The sequence below is a fragment of the Pseudophryne corroboree genome, chromosome 5, assembly GCF_028390025.1.
Source record: "Pseudophryne corroboree isolate aPseCor3 chromosome 5, aPseCor3.hap2, whole genome shotgun sequence".
Lineage (NCBI taxonomy): Eukaryota > Metazoa > Chordata > Amphibia > Anura > Myobatrachidae > Pseudophryne > Pseudophryne corroboree.
The window spans coordinates 508,537,788-508,554,201 of NC_086448.1; the positions used below are offsets into that span (position 1 = coordinate 508,537,788).

Below are 16,414 nucleotides of genomic sequence, written 5' to 3' on the forward strand. Positions count from 1 at the left end.
TCGGTAAGTAAAATCTTATTTAAAATTAATATATTCTTCTGTTGTTTTTTTTTTTTTAAAGCAGTGTCAAAAACAGTAGATAATGCTACGGACATATTTGCTTTCTGTTGTATATGTTAAGGAGTACATTCGTATTACTGTTAGTGTTTGTGTGTTTTTCAAACTGAAAAGAAAACGCCTTAGAGCAAAGTATTGCCCAGTATTATGCAAATACTGCAAATGAGATGGATTTGTGGATGGGACACGGTGTACATGCGCCATACATTGCCATGAATAGGCTTATACTGTATTTATTACATTAGACACAGGCAGTATAAAGCTGATGTCAAAGAGGCCTTTTCAGCTTGTTATCCAAGCAGCTGGCTCCCTCTCATTTACCCTCACTTACTGTACATCTGGAAAAGGGCTTCCAGCTGCGAGCCATTTCATGTCTAAACCACATCCCCCAGGCTTAATGGAAATGTTCTCCTGACTGTGTAAACCCTGATGTACCTCATTTTGTGGATACGTATTAAAATGTCATTTTGGAAGTGCTATAAAACCAATCTATTCCTTCATTGATCAATTACTTCACATTAGTATTTTTATTCTTGTGTTTTAATTTTATTTTTTTGTTGAATTTTTTTAAAATGGTATTCTCATAATGAAGATTTTTATTGGTCTGATTTCATTTATATATAAATATTTTCATATTTAACGTATCATGTTGATGCAGGAAAGGTTGGTGATAGACATAGCAGTATATACAGTAATTATGTTTGATGTCCTCTGAACTTCACACAGGATGTTCACTATATGATTCGGAACCATGGGCAGCGTGTGTGGGTGCACCAGCTGCTGGCTCAGTAGTGACATCATAGTATGTTGCAGTTGTAGAGCATGCAGAATTGTAGTTTTACACTGACAGGTTAATTTGCTGTTTGAAGTAACATTCATTGGCAGTAGAGATCATTTCATATCCCAGTGGGATTCTTCTCTGCTCACAGTCTGAATGGAAGTGTGTTGTGCTGGTGTGTCTAGAAGGAGCACGCCTGACAGATCGGGTCTCTCAGTGGTCAGTACTTAGTGGACAGAAGCAGATGTTCAGTTGTTCTCTTCTACATTCTCCTCTTAAATCACTACAGGGCTGTGCAGTCTTATAGGCCCTACACACTGGGCGACATTAATGAAAGATATGAATGATCTCGTTCATTAATGAGCTAGATACCGTTCATATCTTTCAGTGTGGAGTCACCAGCGATGAACTAAGCGTGGCCCCGCGCTCGTACATCGCTGGTGCCCCGTCGCTTGTGCATGCAGGACAATATGGAAGATCTCGTCCATATTTGCCAGTACTGCTATGGAGTCGGGTGACGGGGGGAATGAAGAAACTTCACTCCCCCCCCCCGTCACTGCCTTCCCTGGGTCGAGTGGACCCGTTTACTACATAGGGAGAGGCGGCGCGGAGATGAGCTCTTTTCCCAGCATCGACTCCGGCCCTGGTCGCTGTGGCAACCGTCCCGGCAATTTGCCAGGTCGGGAAGCCAGCACTTAGCCTCCAATGCCAGATCCCACCCAGAAAGGACCCGTTTCCAATTCCCGGGTGGGATCCAGCATTGCAGATATGAAAGGGGTATAATACATGGGCACAACAAAATGTAAAACATATATATAAACACAATTTATTGACATAGATAAATATTAATAAACCTCCCGGGGGTATGCAATTACAATTGAAGCATGACATTTTTCATTCTTCAATTGTAATTGCATACCCCCGGGAGGTTTATTAATCTATGGCACAGGTTCTCAAACTCTGTCCTCAGGACCCCACACAGTGCATGTTTTGCAGGTCTCCTCACAGAATCCCAAGTGAAATAATTAGCTCCACCTGTGGACCTTTTAAATTGTCAGTGAGTAATTAATACACCTGTGCACCTGCTGGGTTACCTGCAAAACATGCACTGTGTGGGGTCCTGAGGACTGAGTTTGAGAACCTGTGATCTATGACAATAAATTGTATATATATAATATTTTAAAAGATGACTGCAGTGTCTGCTTTTGTATTCTGTATCGTGACGTGGGGAGGTGAACAGAATTGCACTGGTGCTTTGTTACCCATGTTGTCTCATCCAGCCCAGTATAGCATGGTTAAACATCAGTTGGGAATTACTGTCCTCCGTGTGTGCTGCAATCCACGAAGGCAGGGAATGTCGATTATGTTGATTAAATTCTGTATGTGACACTATGGGGCTGATTCAGACCTGATCGGTGCTGTGCGTTTTCGCTTTTCCAACAGCTGTCCTAGCCCTGCGATCGCCTCTGCCTGATTGACGCAGAGTCGGGAGGGGGCGGTACGGCGGCGTTTGCCCGCCGTTTAGGAGGGGCGTGGTCTGGGCACCGCAGGCGTGCCTGGACCGTTGGGGAAGGGGGGGGCAGGCTGCGGCGGCTGCGTGATGTCATACGCAGTCGCTTAGACCCGGGCAGCGTCGAGTAGCTCCCTGCCAGCGCGCAGGAGCTGAGCTGGCTGGGAGCTGCTCCTGAAGTATAAAAGCATCGCGGCTGTCCAATGCTTTTGTACTTGTGCGACGGGACAGGGACTGACATGCGGGGCAGCCTAGTCTTGTGCTGGGCGTCCCCCCGCATGTCAGTGTGACTGATCGTAGATGTGCTAAATTTAACACTTCTACGATCAGTTCTGAATTAGCCCCTATGTTCTTTGAATTAGTGTTCTAATCAGATGAAGAAGCAATTTGCTATCATTTATAGATTTCTCTGACGTCCTAGTGGATGCTGGGAACTCCGTAAGGACCATGGGGAATAGCGGCTCCGCAGGAGTCTGGGCACATCTAAAGAAAGCTTTAGGACTACCTGGTGTGCACTGGCTCCTCCCCCTATGACCCTCCTCCAAGCCTCAGTTAGATCTCTGTGCCCGAACGAGAAGGGTGCACACTAGGGGCTCTCCTGAGCTCTTTGTGAAAGTTTTAGTTTAGGTTTATTATTTTCAGTGAGACCTGCTGGCAACAGGCTCACTGCATCGAGGGACTAAGGGGAGAAGAAGCGAACTCACCTGCGTGCAGAGTGGATTGGGCTTCTTGGCTACTGGACATTAGCTCCAGAGGGACGATCACAGGTCCAGCCTGGATGGGTCCCGGAGCCGCGCCGCCGGCCCCCTTACAGAGCCAGAAGAGCGAAGAGGTCCGGAAAATCGGCGGCAGAAGACGGTCCTGTCTTCAGATAAGGTAGCGCACAGCACCGCAGCTGTGCGCCATTGCTCTCAGCACACTTCACACTCCGGTCACTGAGGGTGCAGGGCGCTGGGGGGGCAGCGCCCTGAGACGCAATAAATCGATAAAAACCTTATATGGCTAAAATAAATGCATCACATATAGCTCCTGGGCTATATGGATGCATTTAACCCCTGCCAGAACATACAGAAAAACGGATGATAAGGCCGCCGAGAAGGGGGCGGAGCCTATCTCCTCAGCACACTGGCGCCATTTTCCCTCACAGCTCCGTTGGAGGGAAGCTCCCTGGCTCTCCCCTGCAGTCACTACACTACAGAAAGGGGTTAAAAAAGAGAGGGGGGCACTAATTAGGCGCAGTATAAATAATACAGCAGCTATAAAGGGGAAAACACTTATATAAGGTTATCCCTGTATATATATAGCGCTCTGGTGTGTGCTGGCAAACTCTCCCTCTGTCTCCCCAAAGGGCTAGTGGGGTCCTGTCCTCTATCAGAGCATTCCCTGTGTGTGTGCTGTGTGTCGGTACGTTTGTGTCGACATGTATGAGGAGAAAAATGATGTGGAGACGGAGCAGAGTGTCTGTAATAGTGATGTCACCCCCTAGGGGGTCGACACCTGAGTGGATGTACTGTTAAAAATTACGTGACAGTGTCTGCTCTGTATAAAAGACAGTGGTTGACATGAGACAGCCGGCTACTCAGCTTGTGCATGTCCAGACGTCTCATGGGCCGTCAGGGGCTCTAAAGCGCCCGTTACCTCAGATGGCAAATACAGACGCCGACACGGATACTGACTCCTGTGTCGACGGTGAAGAGACAAACCGTGTTTTCCAATAGGGCCACACGTTACATGATTGAGGCAAAGGAAAATGTTTACACATTTCTGATAATATGAGTACCACCAAAAAGGGGTATTATGTTGGTGAGGAAAAACTACTTGTAGTTTTCCTGAATCTGAGAAATAAAATGAGGTGTGTGATGATGCGTGGGTTTCCCCCCGATAACAATTGATAATTCTAAAAAGTTATTGGCAGTATACCTTTTCCCGCCAGAGGTTAGGGTGCGTTGGGAAACACCCCCTAGGGGGGATAAGGCGCTCACACGCTTGTAAGAACAAGGGCTCTACCCTCTCCTGAGATGGCCGCCCTTAAGGATCCTGCTGATAGAAAGCAGGAGGGTATCCTAAAATGTATTTACACACATACTGGTGTTATACTGCGACCAGCAATCGCCTCAGCCTGGATGTGCAGTGCTGGGTTGGCGTGGTCGGATTCCCTGACTGGAAATATTGATATCCTAGATAAGGACAGTATATTATTGCCTATAGAGCAATTAAAGGATGCATTTCTATATATGCATGATGCACAGCGGAATATTTGCCGACTGGCATCAAGTATAAGTGCGTTGTCCAATTCTACCAGTAAAGTGGTCAGGCCAAACGGCATTTGGAAGTATTGCCTTAAAAAAAGGGGACATTTGGGGTCGGTCTTTCAGACCTGGTGGCCACGGCAACAGCTGGGATATCCACGTTTGTACCCCAGGTCGCCTCTCAAAATAAGACGCCGTATTATCAGGCGCAGTCCTGTTTGGCAAGCGGACAAAAGGGTTCCTCTTTTCTGCTCGTGACAGAGGGAGAGGAAAATGGCTGCAGTGATCAGCCAGTTCCCAGGAACAGAAACCCTTTTCCGCCTCTGCCAAGCCCTCAGTATGACGCTAGGGCTTTACAAGCTCAGGCACGGTGGGGGCCCGTTCTCAATGAATTTCAGTGGGCTCACTCGCAAGTAGACCCCTGGATCCTTCAGGTAATATTTCAGGGGTACAAATTGGAATTCGAGACGTATTCCCCTCGCCGTTTCCAAAAGTCTTTACCGACGTCTCCCGCTGACAGGGAGGCAGTTTTGAAAGCCATTCACAAGCTGTATTCCCAGCAGGTGATAATTAAATACCCCTCCTGCAACAGGGAACGGGGTATTATTCCACACTATTGTGGTACCGAAGCCAGACGGCTCGGTGAGACCGATTTTAAAATCTAAAATCTTTGAACACTTACATACAGAGGTTCAAATTCAAGATTGAGTCACTCAGAGCAGTGATTGCGAACCTGGAAGAAGGGGACTACATGATGTCTCGGGACATCAAGGATGCTTACCTTCATGTCAAAATTTACCCTTCTTACCAAGGGTATCTCAGGTTATGATACAGAACTGTCACTATCAGTTCAGACGCTGCCGTAGGGATGGTCCACGGCACCCCGGGTCTTTACTGAAGTAATGACCGAAATGATGATATTCCTTCGAAGGAAGGGAATTTTAGTTATCCTTTACTTGGACGATTCCCTGATAAGGGTAAGATCCAGGGAACAGTTGGAGATCGGTGTAGCACTATCTCAGGTAGTGTTGCGGCAGCACGATTGGATTCTCAATATTCCAAAATCGCAGCTGGTTCCGACGACTTGTCTTCTGTTCCTAGGGATGATCCTGGACACAGTCCAGAAAGAAGGTGTTTCTCCCGGAGGAGAAAGCCAGGGAGTTATCCGAGCTAGTCAGGAACCTCCTAAAACCGAACCAAGTCTCAGTGCATCAATGCACAAGGGTTCTGGGTAAAAATGGTGGCTTCCTACGAAGCAATCCCATTGGGCAGATTCCACGCAAGACTTTCCAGTGGAACCTACTGGACAAATGGTCCGGGTCGCATCTTTAGATGCATCAGCGGATAACCCTGTGTCACCAAGGACAAGGGTATCCCTCCTGTGGTGGTTGCAGAGTGCTCATCTTCTAGAGGGCCGCAGATTCGGCATTCAGGACTGGGTCCTGGTGACCACGGATGCCAGCCTGCGAGGCTGGGGAGCAGTCACACAGGGAAGGAATATCCAGGGCTTATGGTCAAGCCTGGAGACATCACTTCACATAAATATCCTGAAGCTAAGGGCCATTTACAATGCTCTAAGCTTAGCAAGACCTCTGCTTCAAGGTCAGCCGGTGTTGATCCAGTCGGACAACATTACGGCAGTCACCCACGAAAACAGACAGGGTGCCACAAGAAGCAGGAGGGCAATGGCAGAAGCTGCAAGGATTCTTTGCTGGGCGAAAAACCATGTGAGAGCACTGTCAGCAGTTTTCATTCCGGGAGTGGACAACTGGGAAGCAGATTTCCTCAGCACGACCTCCACCCGGGAGAGTGGGGACTTCACCCAGAAGTCTTCCACATGATTATAAACCGTTGGCGCAATACCTGTCGAGTTTTTCCCAGGTCAAGGGACCCTCAGGCAATAGCTGTAGATGCTCTGGTAACACCGTGGGTGTACCAATCAGTGTATGGGTTCCCTCCTCTGCCTCTCATACCCAAGGTACTGAGATTGATAAGATGGAGATGAGTAAGCACTATATTCGTGGCTCCGGATTAGCCAAGAAGGACTTGGTAACCGGAACTTCAAGAGATGCTCACGGAGGATCCGTGGCCTCTACCTCTAAGAAGGGACCTGCTCCAGCAAGGACCTTGTCTGTTCCAAGACTTACCGCGGCTGCGTTGACGGCATGGCGGTTGAACGCCGGATCCTGAAGGAAAAAGGCATTCCGGATGAAGTCATCCCTATCCTGATCAAAGCCAGGAAGGATGTAACCGCAAAACATTATCACCGCATTTGGCGAAAATATGTTGCGTGGTGCGAGGCCAGTAAGGCCCGACGGAGGAAATTCAACTGGATCGATTCCTACATTTCCTGCAAACAGGAGTATCTATGGGCCTGAAATTGGGGTCCATTAAGGTTCAAATTTCGGCTCTGTCAATTTTCTTCCAAAAAGAACTAGCTTCAGTCCCTGAAGTTCAGATGTTTGTTAAAGGGGTACTGCGTATACAGCCTCCTTTTGTGCCTTCAGTGGCACTTTGGGATCTCAAGGTAGTTTTTGGGTTCCAAAAGTCACATTGGTTTGACCCACTTAAATCTGTGGAGTTAAAATATCTCACAGGAAAAGTGGTCATGCTGTTGGCTCTGGCCTGGGCCAGGCGCGTGTCAGAATTGGCGGCTTTATCCTGAAAAAGCCCTTATCTGATTTTCCATTCGGACAGGGCGGAATTGAGGACTCGTCCTCAGTTTCTCCCTAAGGTGGTTTCAGCGTTCACCTGAACCAAACCTATTGTGGTGCCTGCGGCTACTAGGGACTTGGAGGACTCCAAGTTGCTAAACGTTGTCAGGACCCGGAAAATATATGTTTCCAGGACGGCTGGAGTCAGGAAATCTGACTCGCTGTTTATCCTGTATGCACCCAACAAGCTGGGTGCTCCTGCTTCTAAGCAGTCTATTGCTCGTTGGATTTGTAGTACAATTCAGCTTGCACATTCTGTGGCAGGCCTGCCACAGCCAAAAAATCTGTAAATGCCCACTCCACAAGGAAGGTGGGCTCATCTTGGGCAGCTGCCCGAGGGGTCTCGGCTTTACAACTTTGCCGAGCAGCTACTTGGTCAGGAGCAAATACGTTTGTAAAATTCTACAAATTTGATACCCTGGCTGAGGAGGACCGGGAGTTCTCTCATTTGGTGCTGCAGAGTCATCCGCACTCTCCCGCCCGTTTGGGAGCTTTGGTATAATCCCCATGGTCCTTACGGAGTTCCCAGCATCCACTAGGACGTCAGAGAAAATAAGAATTTACTTACCGATAATTCTATTTCTCGTAGTCCGTAGTGGATGCTGGGCGCCCATCCCAAGTGCGGATTGTCTGCAATACTGGTACATAATTATTGTTACCAAAAAATTCGGGTTATTGCTGTAGTGAGCCATCTTTTCTAGAGGCTCCTCTATTATCATGCTGTTAACTGGGTTCAGATCACAAGTTGTACAGTGTGATTGGTGTGGCTGGTATGAGTCTTACCCGGGATTCAAAATCCTTCCTTATTGTGTACGCTCGTCCGGGCACAGTATCCTAACTGAGGCTTGGAGGAGGGTCATAGGGGGAGGAGCCAGTGCACACCAGGTAGTCCTAAAGCTTTCTTTAGATGTGCTCAGACTCCTGCGGAGCCGCTATTCCCCATGGTCCTTACGGAGTTCCCAGCATCCACTACGGACTACGAGAAATAGAATTATCGGTAAGTAAATTCTTATTTTTTTTTTTTGTTCCTTGACAGTAATTGATACCTAGTAAGATAATGTAGCCTCCAATATCAGTTATGATTAAAATCATTAATTCTGTGAAAAGTAACGCAGTCTGCATGTAATTAATGAAAGTAACAGATGACTCATTGGGGGAAGAGGGCAGAACCTTTAATTTGTGATAAGATTTTTTATTAATACAGGTTGAGTATCCCATATCCAAATATCCGAAATACGGAATATTCCGAAATACGGACTTTTTTGAGTGAGAGTGAGATAGTGAAACTTTTGTTTTTTGATGGCTCAATGTACACAAACCTTGTTTAATACACAAAGTTATTAAAAATATTGTATTAAATGACCTTCAGGCTGTGTGTATAAGGTGTATAAGAAACATAAATTAATTGTGTGAATGTACACACACTTTGTTTAATGCACAAAGTTATAAAAAATATTGGCTAAAATGACATTCAGGCTGTGTGTATAAGGTGTATATGAAACATAAATACATTCTGTGCTTAGACTTGGGTCCCATCGCCATATCATCTCATTATGGTATGCAATTATTCCAAAATACGGAAAAATCCCATATCCAAAATACCTCTGGTCCCAAGCATTTTGGATAAGGGATACTCAACCTGTACTGATTTAAATTGAAAGTTTTTATATAAATGTATGCACAGCTAAATGTGATTTCTTAATCCGTTTTGCTCTGCTTTCTATTTTTATTTAATTCTTCATCTAAGCCTGTGGTGTTCAACTCCAGTCCACAAGGTCCAGCAATAGGTAATCTTTTGTGGATTCCTTTCATCATGCACTGGGGAGTTAATCCATACCTCCCAACATCGCAGCACATCAATGAAAGCATGGCCTATCGGAAAGGGGGCGTGGCAAGTGCCGCAATCGAAAGCCACGCCCCCGTTTTCGTCATTATGGGGGCATGAACAGTGCTCAGAGAGCTGCTGGTCATGCCCCGTGTCCCTCTCTGCCGAGAATAGTCACTGTGCGCATGCGTACAGCGTCTATTCACCGCTGCTCTGCTCAGAGCAGCGAGTGACAGGGGGAGATCTCCCAACTGCCCCCCCACCTGCGGGACACTGCAACCCGCGGGTGGGACAGCGGGACAGACCGTGAAAAACGGGACTGTCCCGTCAAAATCGGGACATTTGGGAGGTATGGTTAATCTATTGGGTTGGGTATGGTTGACCGGCGGTTGGGATACCGCTGGTCACCATACTGGATTGCCGGGGGGGCGGCGAACGAGCGCAACGAAGCCCCTTGCAGGCTTCCGCGCTTCCCATTCTGTTTTGCTTGGTTAGTAATTATCCCACCTGCTTCCACAAACAGAAATTCTCAAAACATGAACTGTTGGAGGGTACTTGAAGGTTGAAGTTGAGACCCATTGATCTTAGCTATTAAGTTTGCATGTGTGCATACTTAGAAAGAAATGTTGGAGTTCTGTAATTCGCATGAGACAGACTAAATTCAATTTAAAATAAAAAAAGAAATCCTGAAATGTGCATTTGTGGTGCTTGCGTGGTATCTTGAAAATATAACATCCGTGCTTTACTGTAGATTTAGATGTGTACTTGAGTTTAAAGTTTCCCAGAAAGCCTCAAAACAAGATTTATTCATTCAACTGTACTTTGTTTTTATTTTTTTTATTATGGTGCAGGAGCTAATTCTAAAGTAATATATAAGATTGGAGCTTGTCCTATGCCACCTGTTTCAGGCTGTATATTTGTGGAAATGTCTTATAAACTCAGTTGTTCAACATCTTGGGACATAAACTACATTGGGTTCGGCGAGAGATGTTACAGTTTATTCATTCTTAGTCTGTGCTAGTAAAGGCTTGAGCCAGTTTTTTCCAAACTACTAACACAATTAAACAAATGTTTCCCCTAAGTTCTTCTAGCTCAGAGGATTTTTTGCATAGTCTGACAGTGACAGAGATTGTAGGCCCAAGAGAAAATCAAATAACATTCGTCTCTGTTGATATAAGTATAATTTTAGCTGGGTTTGTTATGCTGCCCTGTTTTCTTATCTCGGAAGAATGAAATGTGTGTGTGCAAATAATTCTCTCTACATAGAAAAGGAATCCTATATCCTAGTCGTATCCGCACAGCTCCCAAGCACTATATGTTTGGTCAACAAGCAACAGTGGGTGGTCAGACTGCAGCACAGGACAAGGACCCGCTGTGCACAGGAAAAAATGTTCAAAGGTGTTTAAGGGTGGTAAGGAAGTCTGACAGCCTTCAGAAAGTCCAGAGGCTACGGATCAGAATTCCCGCGCACTGTTATGGTTGTGAGAAAGCTCAGTATGAGATACTTCCATACGGAGGATGCACATCTTCATTTGCCTTCACATCTGTCTGAGCATGCAGAGGTTGCCTTCCTATTGCAGCACACCACTGACCTTCTCATTCTCCCACTCCCATCACGTAGCCACTGAAGACTGAACTGAAATTACATTGTCCTAGTGTCCAAATGCTTAAAATAGCTGACGTGGAAACGGTTTTGTTTTTGCTTACACTTTAAGTGTTTGTTCTTTGAAGGGGTTAAGTTAGAAATCTAACCGTGATGTTTTGTACAGGAGAATGTAATAATGTAACAAGCTATTTTTCTTTACATCATGGGGGACATGTACTAAGCAGTGATAAAAGTGGAGAAGTTGCCCATGGCAACCAATCAGCATTCACGTAACAATTATAATTTGCATACTTGAAAAATATTCAGAGCAGCTGATCGGTTGCCATGGGCAACTTCTCCACTGGCTCACTTCTTCACTTTTATCACTGCTTAGTACATGTACCCCTTAATCTTTATATTAGCTTCTTTCTAAGCTATTTTTTAGCCTTGAACTGTGTGTACTGGTGATTCATGGATGCATTTGGTCACAATGTGCTTAGTTTTCCTTTGAGCACACGAAGAAGAAAAAAAACAGCCCTTCAGCAGTCTACATCAGGGATAGTGGAACGTGCTCTATAACTGATATACCATAATTTAATAGGACAGGGAATTCAATTGTTTTCGGTCATCTGTAACTCCCGTCTGAAGTGACGGGAACTATTAAATTGTTTTGGGTGCCCATCACCTTCCTGATATTTGCAGTGCGCTCTGTAGTTTTCTTGGAAAAAAAACCCAAAACAATTTGCGCGGCTAATCCCGGTGCATTTGGGCGTGAGAATGCAGCACTCATGACCAGCGCTGGCTAGGCATCCAAACAATCAAATAGCCCCTATTGCTTTAAATGGGAACTGCGGGGGCCGAAACAATAGAATTTACCCTATAGAATTTGTGATCGGTTACATGTTTGAGGACCCGCAATGCCTTATTTTTTCACTGATTTTTGGCAACAGTCTATTGGGGTGTAAATCATTACTGGAAGTATATAGAATCACAGCACATTTACAGTAGACTAGCAGAAAATGAGTGGCAAGTGATTTGTGGACAATTGTCAGATTTACTGGATATTCACAACTTTTAACTGCAAAATATATAGTTGTATTAATGTAATAAAGAAAATAGTTTTTCTTATACTGTATGTACTGAGGAAACAAACCATATTCTCAGTCATTTGAAACAATTAAAAATCAATTCAAATAATTTTGTACATCACAACTATGATTGCACTGCTAGCTCAGGCCTTGTCTTTGTTAGTGTTTTACTGCCCTCTTGTGGAATTTGGAAAAAAACGCATATATTACTCCCAATTAGGGGGAAATCTCTACATATGGTTAAAGCAGTATTATTACCTCTCTGCTGTGCAAGACTTACAGAATCACCACATAACCAATTAAGAAATTAGTTTTAGTACCTATCTTTCAAGAACTGGCATGACCTTAGTGCAAAACCGCTGCCCATGGGTTTGTTTAGCATTGGTATCTGTGCTGTTTTCCCTGTACAGTTCAAGATTGTAGAAATAAATGTATATATTTTTGTTTAGTATATCTCACTACACACACACACACACACACATGGATAGATGCATCAGCTCAATGCAAAGTGTAAGTTACCTTGTAAATTAAAGAGTGAGTGAATCTTCTAATTTTCCTGGTTAAAAATAAACTGATTACATATACATTCACATTAGTAACTGTCATTTTTTTATTTATTAAGGAAACCCAATTCTTCAGAGCCCATTGATTGACATGGACAGTGATGGACGCCCGTCTCCAATTAGCAGACTTAGCCAGACTGCCTCATTACAGAGAGGAAGCAGCTTCCAATCTGGACGAAATGACTGTAAGAATAATTGCAAATGCTGAAATCTAAGAAATTGTCATTTTGAAAGATCACGCAAGTCCTTTTTCTTTTTTTGATCTAGGTGAAATGTGTTTTAATTATCTGATTGCGGTCAGGGTTTTAGGCTTAACTCTTCCTTGTTAAATATTGTGTTTGCAGTGTTGCAGTCATATTGCAGCTAATTTCAGAGGCCTTCTCCTAGTTTTTTGCTGCACTGCTCCCACACAATGCTTTCCCTCATGTACAGTACTTACAAAATTGCTTGTACACACCTGCAGATCAGCAAAAGATTTATTGGCCAATCAATTAATTGACCAGTATATCTGCCAGTGTGTACCCAGCACAGTATGTTGTTTTTCTGTCTACTAGTTGTACGGTAATGCTGGGTACATACTGACAGATATGTTGGACTATCAATTGATTGGCACAATATGTTAACTGATTGGCGGGTATGTACAAACGATATGTCTGTGAACAGCATCGTTCACAGACATATTGTGTCAGCCCTGCTACACAATCTGAAGAAATATTGGTTCATCATTCTTTGTGTATAGCCGACTCACAACGCCTGATCAGTCAGCCGTTCAGTGCGTCACCTTCTTGGGCAGGATTATTCAAATAATCCGGAGTCCTCCTTCGCGGGAGCAGTAGCAGCGCAGCCAGAGACAGCGTGGGTCCGGGACAGTATCTTTGCTGGATCACGCCACCATGGCCTGGAGGAAGTATTCCTTGATTCTGGGCAGAGTTCAGCACTCCGCTGTAAATATCAGGAGCTTCGGCCAGCAGCAGCCCCAACCAATGTGATCAGTGACTTGCGAGAGGCCCGGCTAGCGGGAGGAGCCACCATGGGTGAGGGGTACTGGTGATGCGACGTGGCCCGGCCAGTGGGAGGGAGATTGGGAAGGGAAGGGGGGGGGGGGCGGCGAGTGGTCAGTGCAGATGCTGTGACCAGCGGAAGGTACCCAGCAAGCCTGATGCATTAAAGTACAGGTTTTAGGGAATGGGCTGCTAGACTTAACCTATGAGCTGAGGGGGTTTTCCCTTCCCTGGCCGATATGTTGGCCGATAAGCCTGACTCTGTGTATAAATGCACTCTCACCCAAATCCTATACTCCATGGCAGAGGTGGGGTGATCCAGATCATAGAAGTAACCACAGCTGGGGGTTAAATCCGGATCATGCTAGCATTTTGGGGGAGGTCTCAGCCAGATCAGGTGGGTGCAAAGCTGCAAACCATTCCCAGGTGGTGTGGGGTCAGCCTAGGGATTGATGAGGATGTGCACAATGCTCCCAGGCGCAGGACGCAGCTCCCAGTCAAAGATTCTTTCCACACTCTTATATTATTTCTCTAACGTCCTTGAGGATGCTGGGACTCCATAAGGACCATGGGGAATAGACGGGCTCCGCAGGAGATAGGGCACTTTAAGAAAGCTTTGGATTCTGGGTGTGCACTGGCTCCTCCCTCTATGCCCCTCCTCCAGACCTCAGTTTTACACTGTGCCCAGAGCAAGATGGGTGCACTGCAGAGAGCTCTCCAGAGTTCTCTGCCTAGAAGCATTTTTGTTTGGATTTTTCTTTCTACTTTTTACTACTTTTCACAGGGAGCACTGCTGGCAACAGGCTCCCTGCATCGAGGGACTGAGGAGAGAGGAGCAGACCTTCTTGTCAAAGATAGGCTCTGCTTCCTCGGCTACTGGACACCATTAGCTCCAGGACACCATTAGCTCCAGAGGGGGTGAACGCAGGTTCTTACTGGGCGTCCACCCCCGGAGCCGCGCCGCCGTTCTCCTCACAGAGCCAGAAGTACAGAAGTCAGAAGACGTCTCAGGCGGCAGAAGCCTTCAGCTTCACTGAGGTAACGCACAGCACTGCAGCTGTGCGTCATTGCCCCCATACACCTCACACACGCCGGTCACTGTAAGGGTGCAGGGCGCAGGGGGGGGGCACCCTGGGCAGCAATATAAACCTCTACATGGCAAAAAGACTATATACATGTACAGGTGGGCTCTGTACATGTATATAAAAGAGCCCCCGCCATATTTTACTATGTTTGAGCGGAACAGAAGCCCGCCGCCGAGGGGGCGGGGCTTCTCCCTCAGCACTCACCAGCGCCATTTTCTCTCCACAGCACTGCTGAGAGAAAGCTCCCCGGACTATCCCCTGATTACACACAGTGAAAGGGTGCTTAAAAGAGAGGGGGGGGGGGGGGGGGCACATAATTGGTGGTTTACATATTACACAGCGCTGCTGGGGAAAAACAATTTGTGTTGGTCTCCAGGGTTATTGCGCTGGGGTGTGTGCTGGCATACTCTCTCTCTGTCTCTCCAAAGGGCCTTGACAGGGATACTGTCTTCAGAAAAGGGATTCCCTGTGTGTGTGTGAAGTGTGTCGGTACGCGTGTGTCGACATGTTTGACGAGGAAGGCTCGCTTACTGTGGAGGGGGAGTGTTTGGATGTCAGGTCGCCGTCGGCAACGCCGACTCCGGAATGGGTGGATATGCTGAATGTCTTGAATGCAAATGTCAATCTATGGCATAAAAGGTTAGACAAGGCAGATGCTAGGGATCAGTCAGGTACCCAGTCCATGCCTGTCCCTATAGCGCCAGGCCCGTCGGGGTCTCAGAAGCGCACCATATCCCAGATCGATGACACAGATACCGACACAGATTCTGACTCTAGTGTCGACTATGAAGATGCAAAATTACAGCCGAAGGTGGCTAAGGGTATACAGTACATGATTATGACCATTAAAGAGGTTTTTCCATATTATTGATGAACCCCCTGTCCCTGATACGAGGGTAAACATGTATAAAGAGAAAAAGCCTGAAGTCGCTTTTCCATCATCATTTGAATTAAGTGAATTGTGCGAAATGGCTTGGGACTCTCCAGATAGGAGACCACAAGTTCCCAAAAGGATTCTTATGGCGTATCCTTTTCCACAAAAAATTACCTTGAAGCACATTTACACTCACTCCGGTACTGTTGCTAGACCGGCCATGGCGTCGGCCTGGGTTTGTAGTGCGGTTGTGGCATGGGCAGATTCCTTATCTGCGGAGATTGACACCTTAGATAGGGATGCCATTAAAATGACCATAGAGCATATCAGAGAATGCTGCCTTGTATATGAGTGATGCTCAGAGAGAGATTTGTTTATTAAGCTCTAGAATAAATGCTATGTCTATTTCTGCTAGGCGACTCCTGTGGACCCGGCAGTGGACGGGTGATGCCGATTCTAAGCGGCACATGGAGTCCTTGCCGTACAAGGGGGAGGAGTTGTTGGAGACGGCTTCTCTGACCTTGTCTCTACGGCTACGGCTGGTAAGTCAAATTTCTTACCTTATGTCTCCCCGCAGCATACTAAGAAGGCACCTCATTATCAAATGCAGTCCTTTCGTTCCAATAAAAACAAGAAGGTACGAGGATCATCCTTTGTTACCAGAGAAAAATGCAGGGGAAAGAAGCTGCACACAGCTAGTTCCTAAGAGCAGAAGTCCTCCCCTGCGTCTGCAAAGTCCACCACATGATGCTGGGGCTTCCCGGGGGGAGGCAGATCTGGTGGGGCCTCGTCTTCGGTTTTTCAGCCACGTCTGGGTTCAATCGCAGGTGGATCCCTGGGCATTAGAGATTGTTGCTCAGGGATACAGGCTAGAATTCGAAGACTTGCCTCCTCGCCGGTTTTTCAAATCGGCTCTGCCAACTTTCCCGTCAGAGAGGGAGTCAGTGTTGACAGCAATCCAAAAATTGTATGTTGAACAGGTGATTGTCACAGTTCCTCATCTCCAGCAGGGAGAGGGATATTATTCAACCCTGTTAGTGGTCCCGAAACCGGACGGTTCGGTCAGGCCCATTTTAAACCTGAAA

General features: G+C 46.3%; 1 protein-coding gene and 1 long non-coding RNA gene across 3 annotated transcripts in view; one reads left to right on the forward strand and one right to left on the reverse strand.

Annotated features, from left to right (window-relative positions):
* The window catches only part of EXOC2 (exocyst complex component 2), a 546,170-nt gene that overhangs the window by 263,228 nt on the left and 266,528 nt on the right, over nucleotides 1-16,414 (forward strand). For both annotated transcript variants that reach the window (XM_063923055.1, XM_063923056.1), the window contains one exon: nucleotides 12,429-12,554. In XM_063923055.1, the coding sequence (XP_063779125.1) occupies nucleotides 12,429-12,554 (126 nt within the window). The remainder of the gene's footprint in view (nucleotides 1-12,428; nucleotides 12,555-16,414) is intronic.
* The window catches only part of LOC134927929 (uncharacterized), a 158,729-nt gene that overhangs the window by 19,595 nt on the left and 122,720 nt on the right, over nucleotides 1-16,414 (reverse strand). The gene's annotated exons all lie outside the window — the stretch shown is intronic.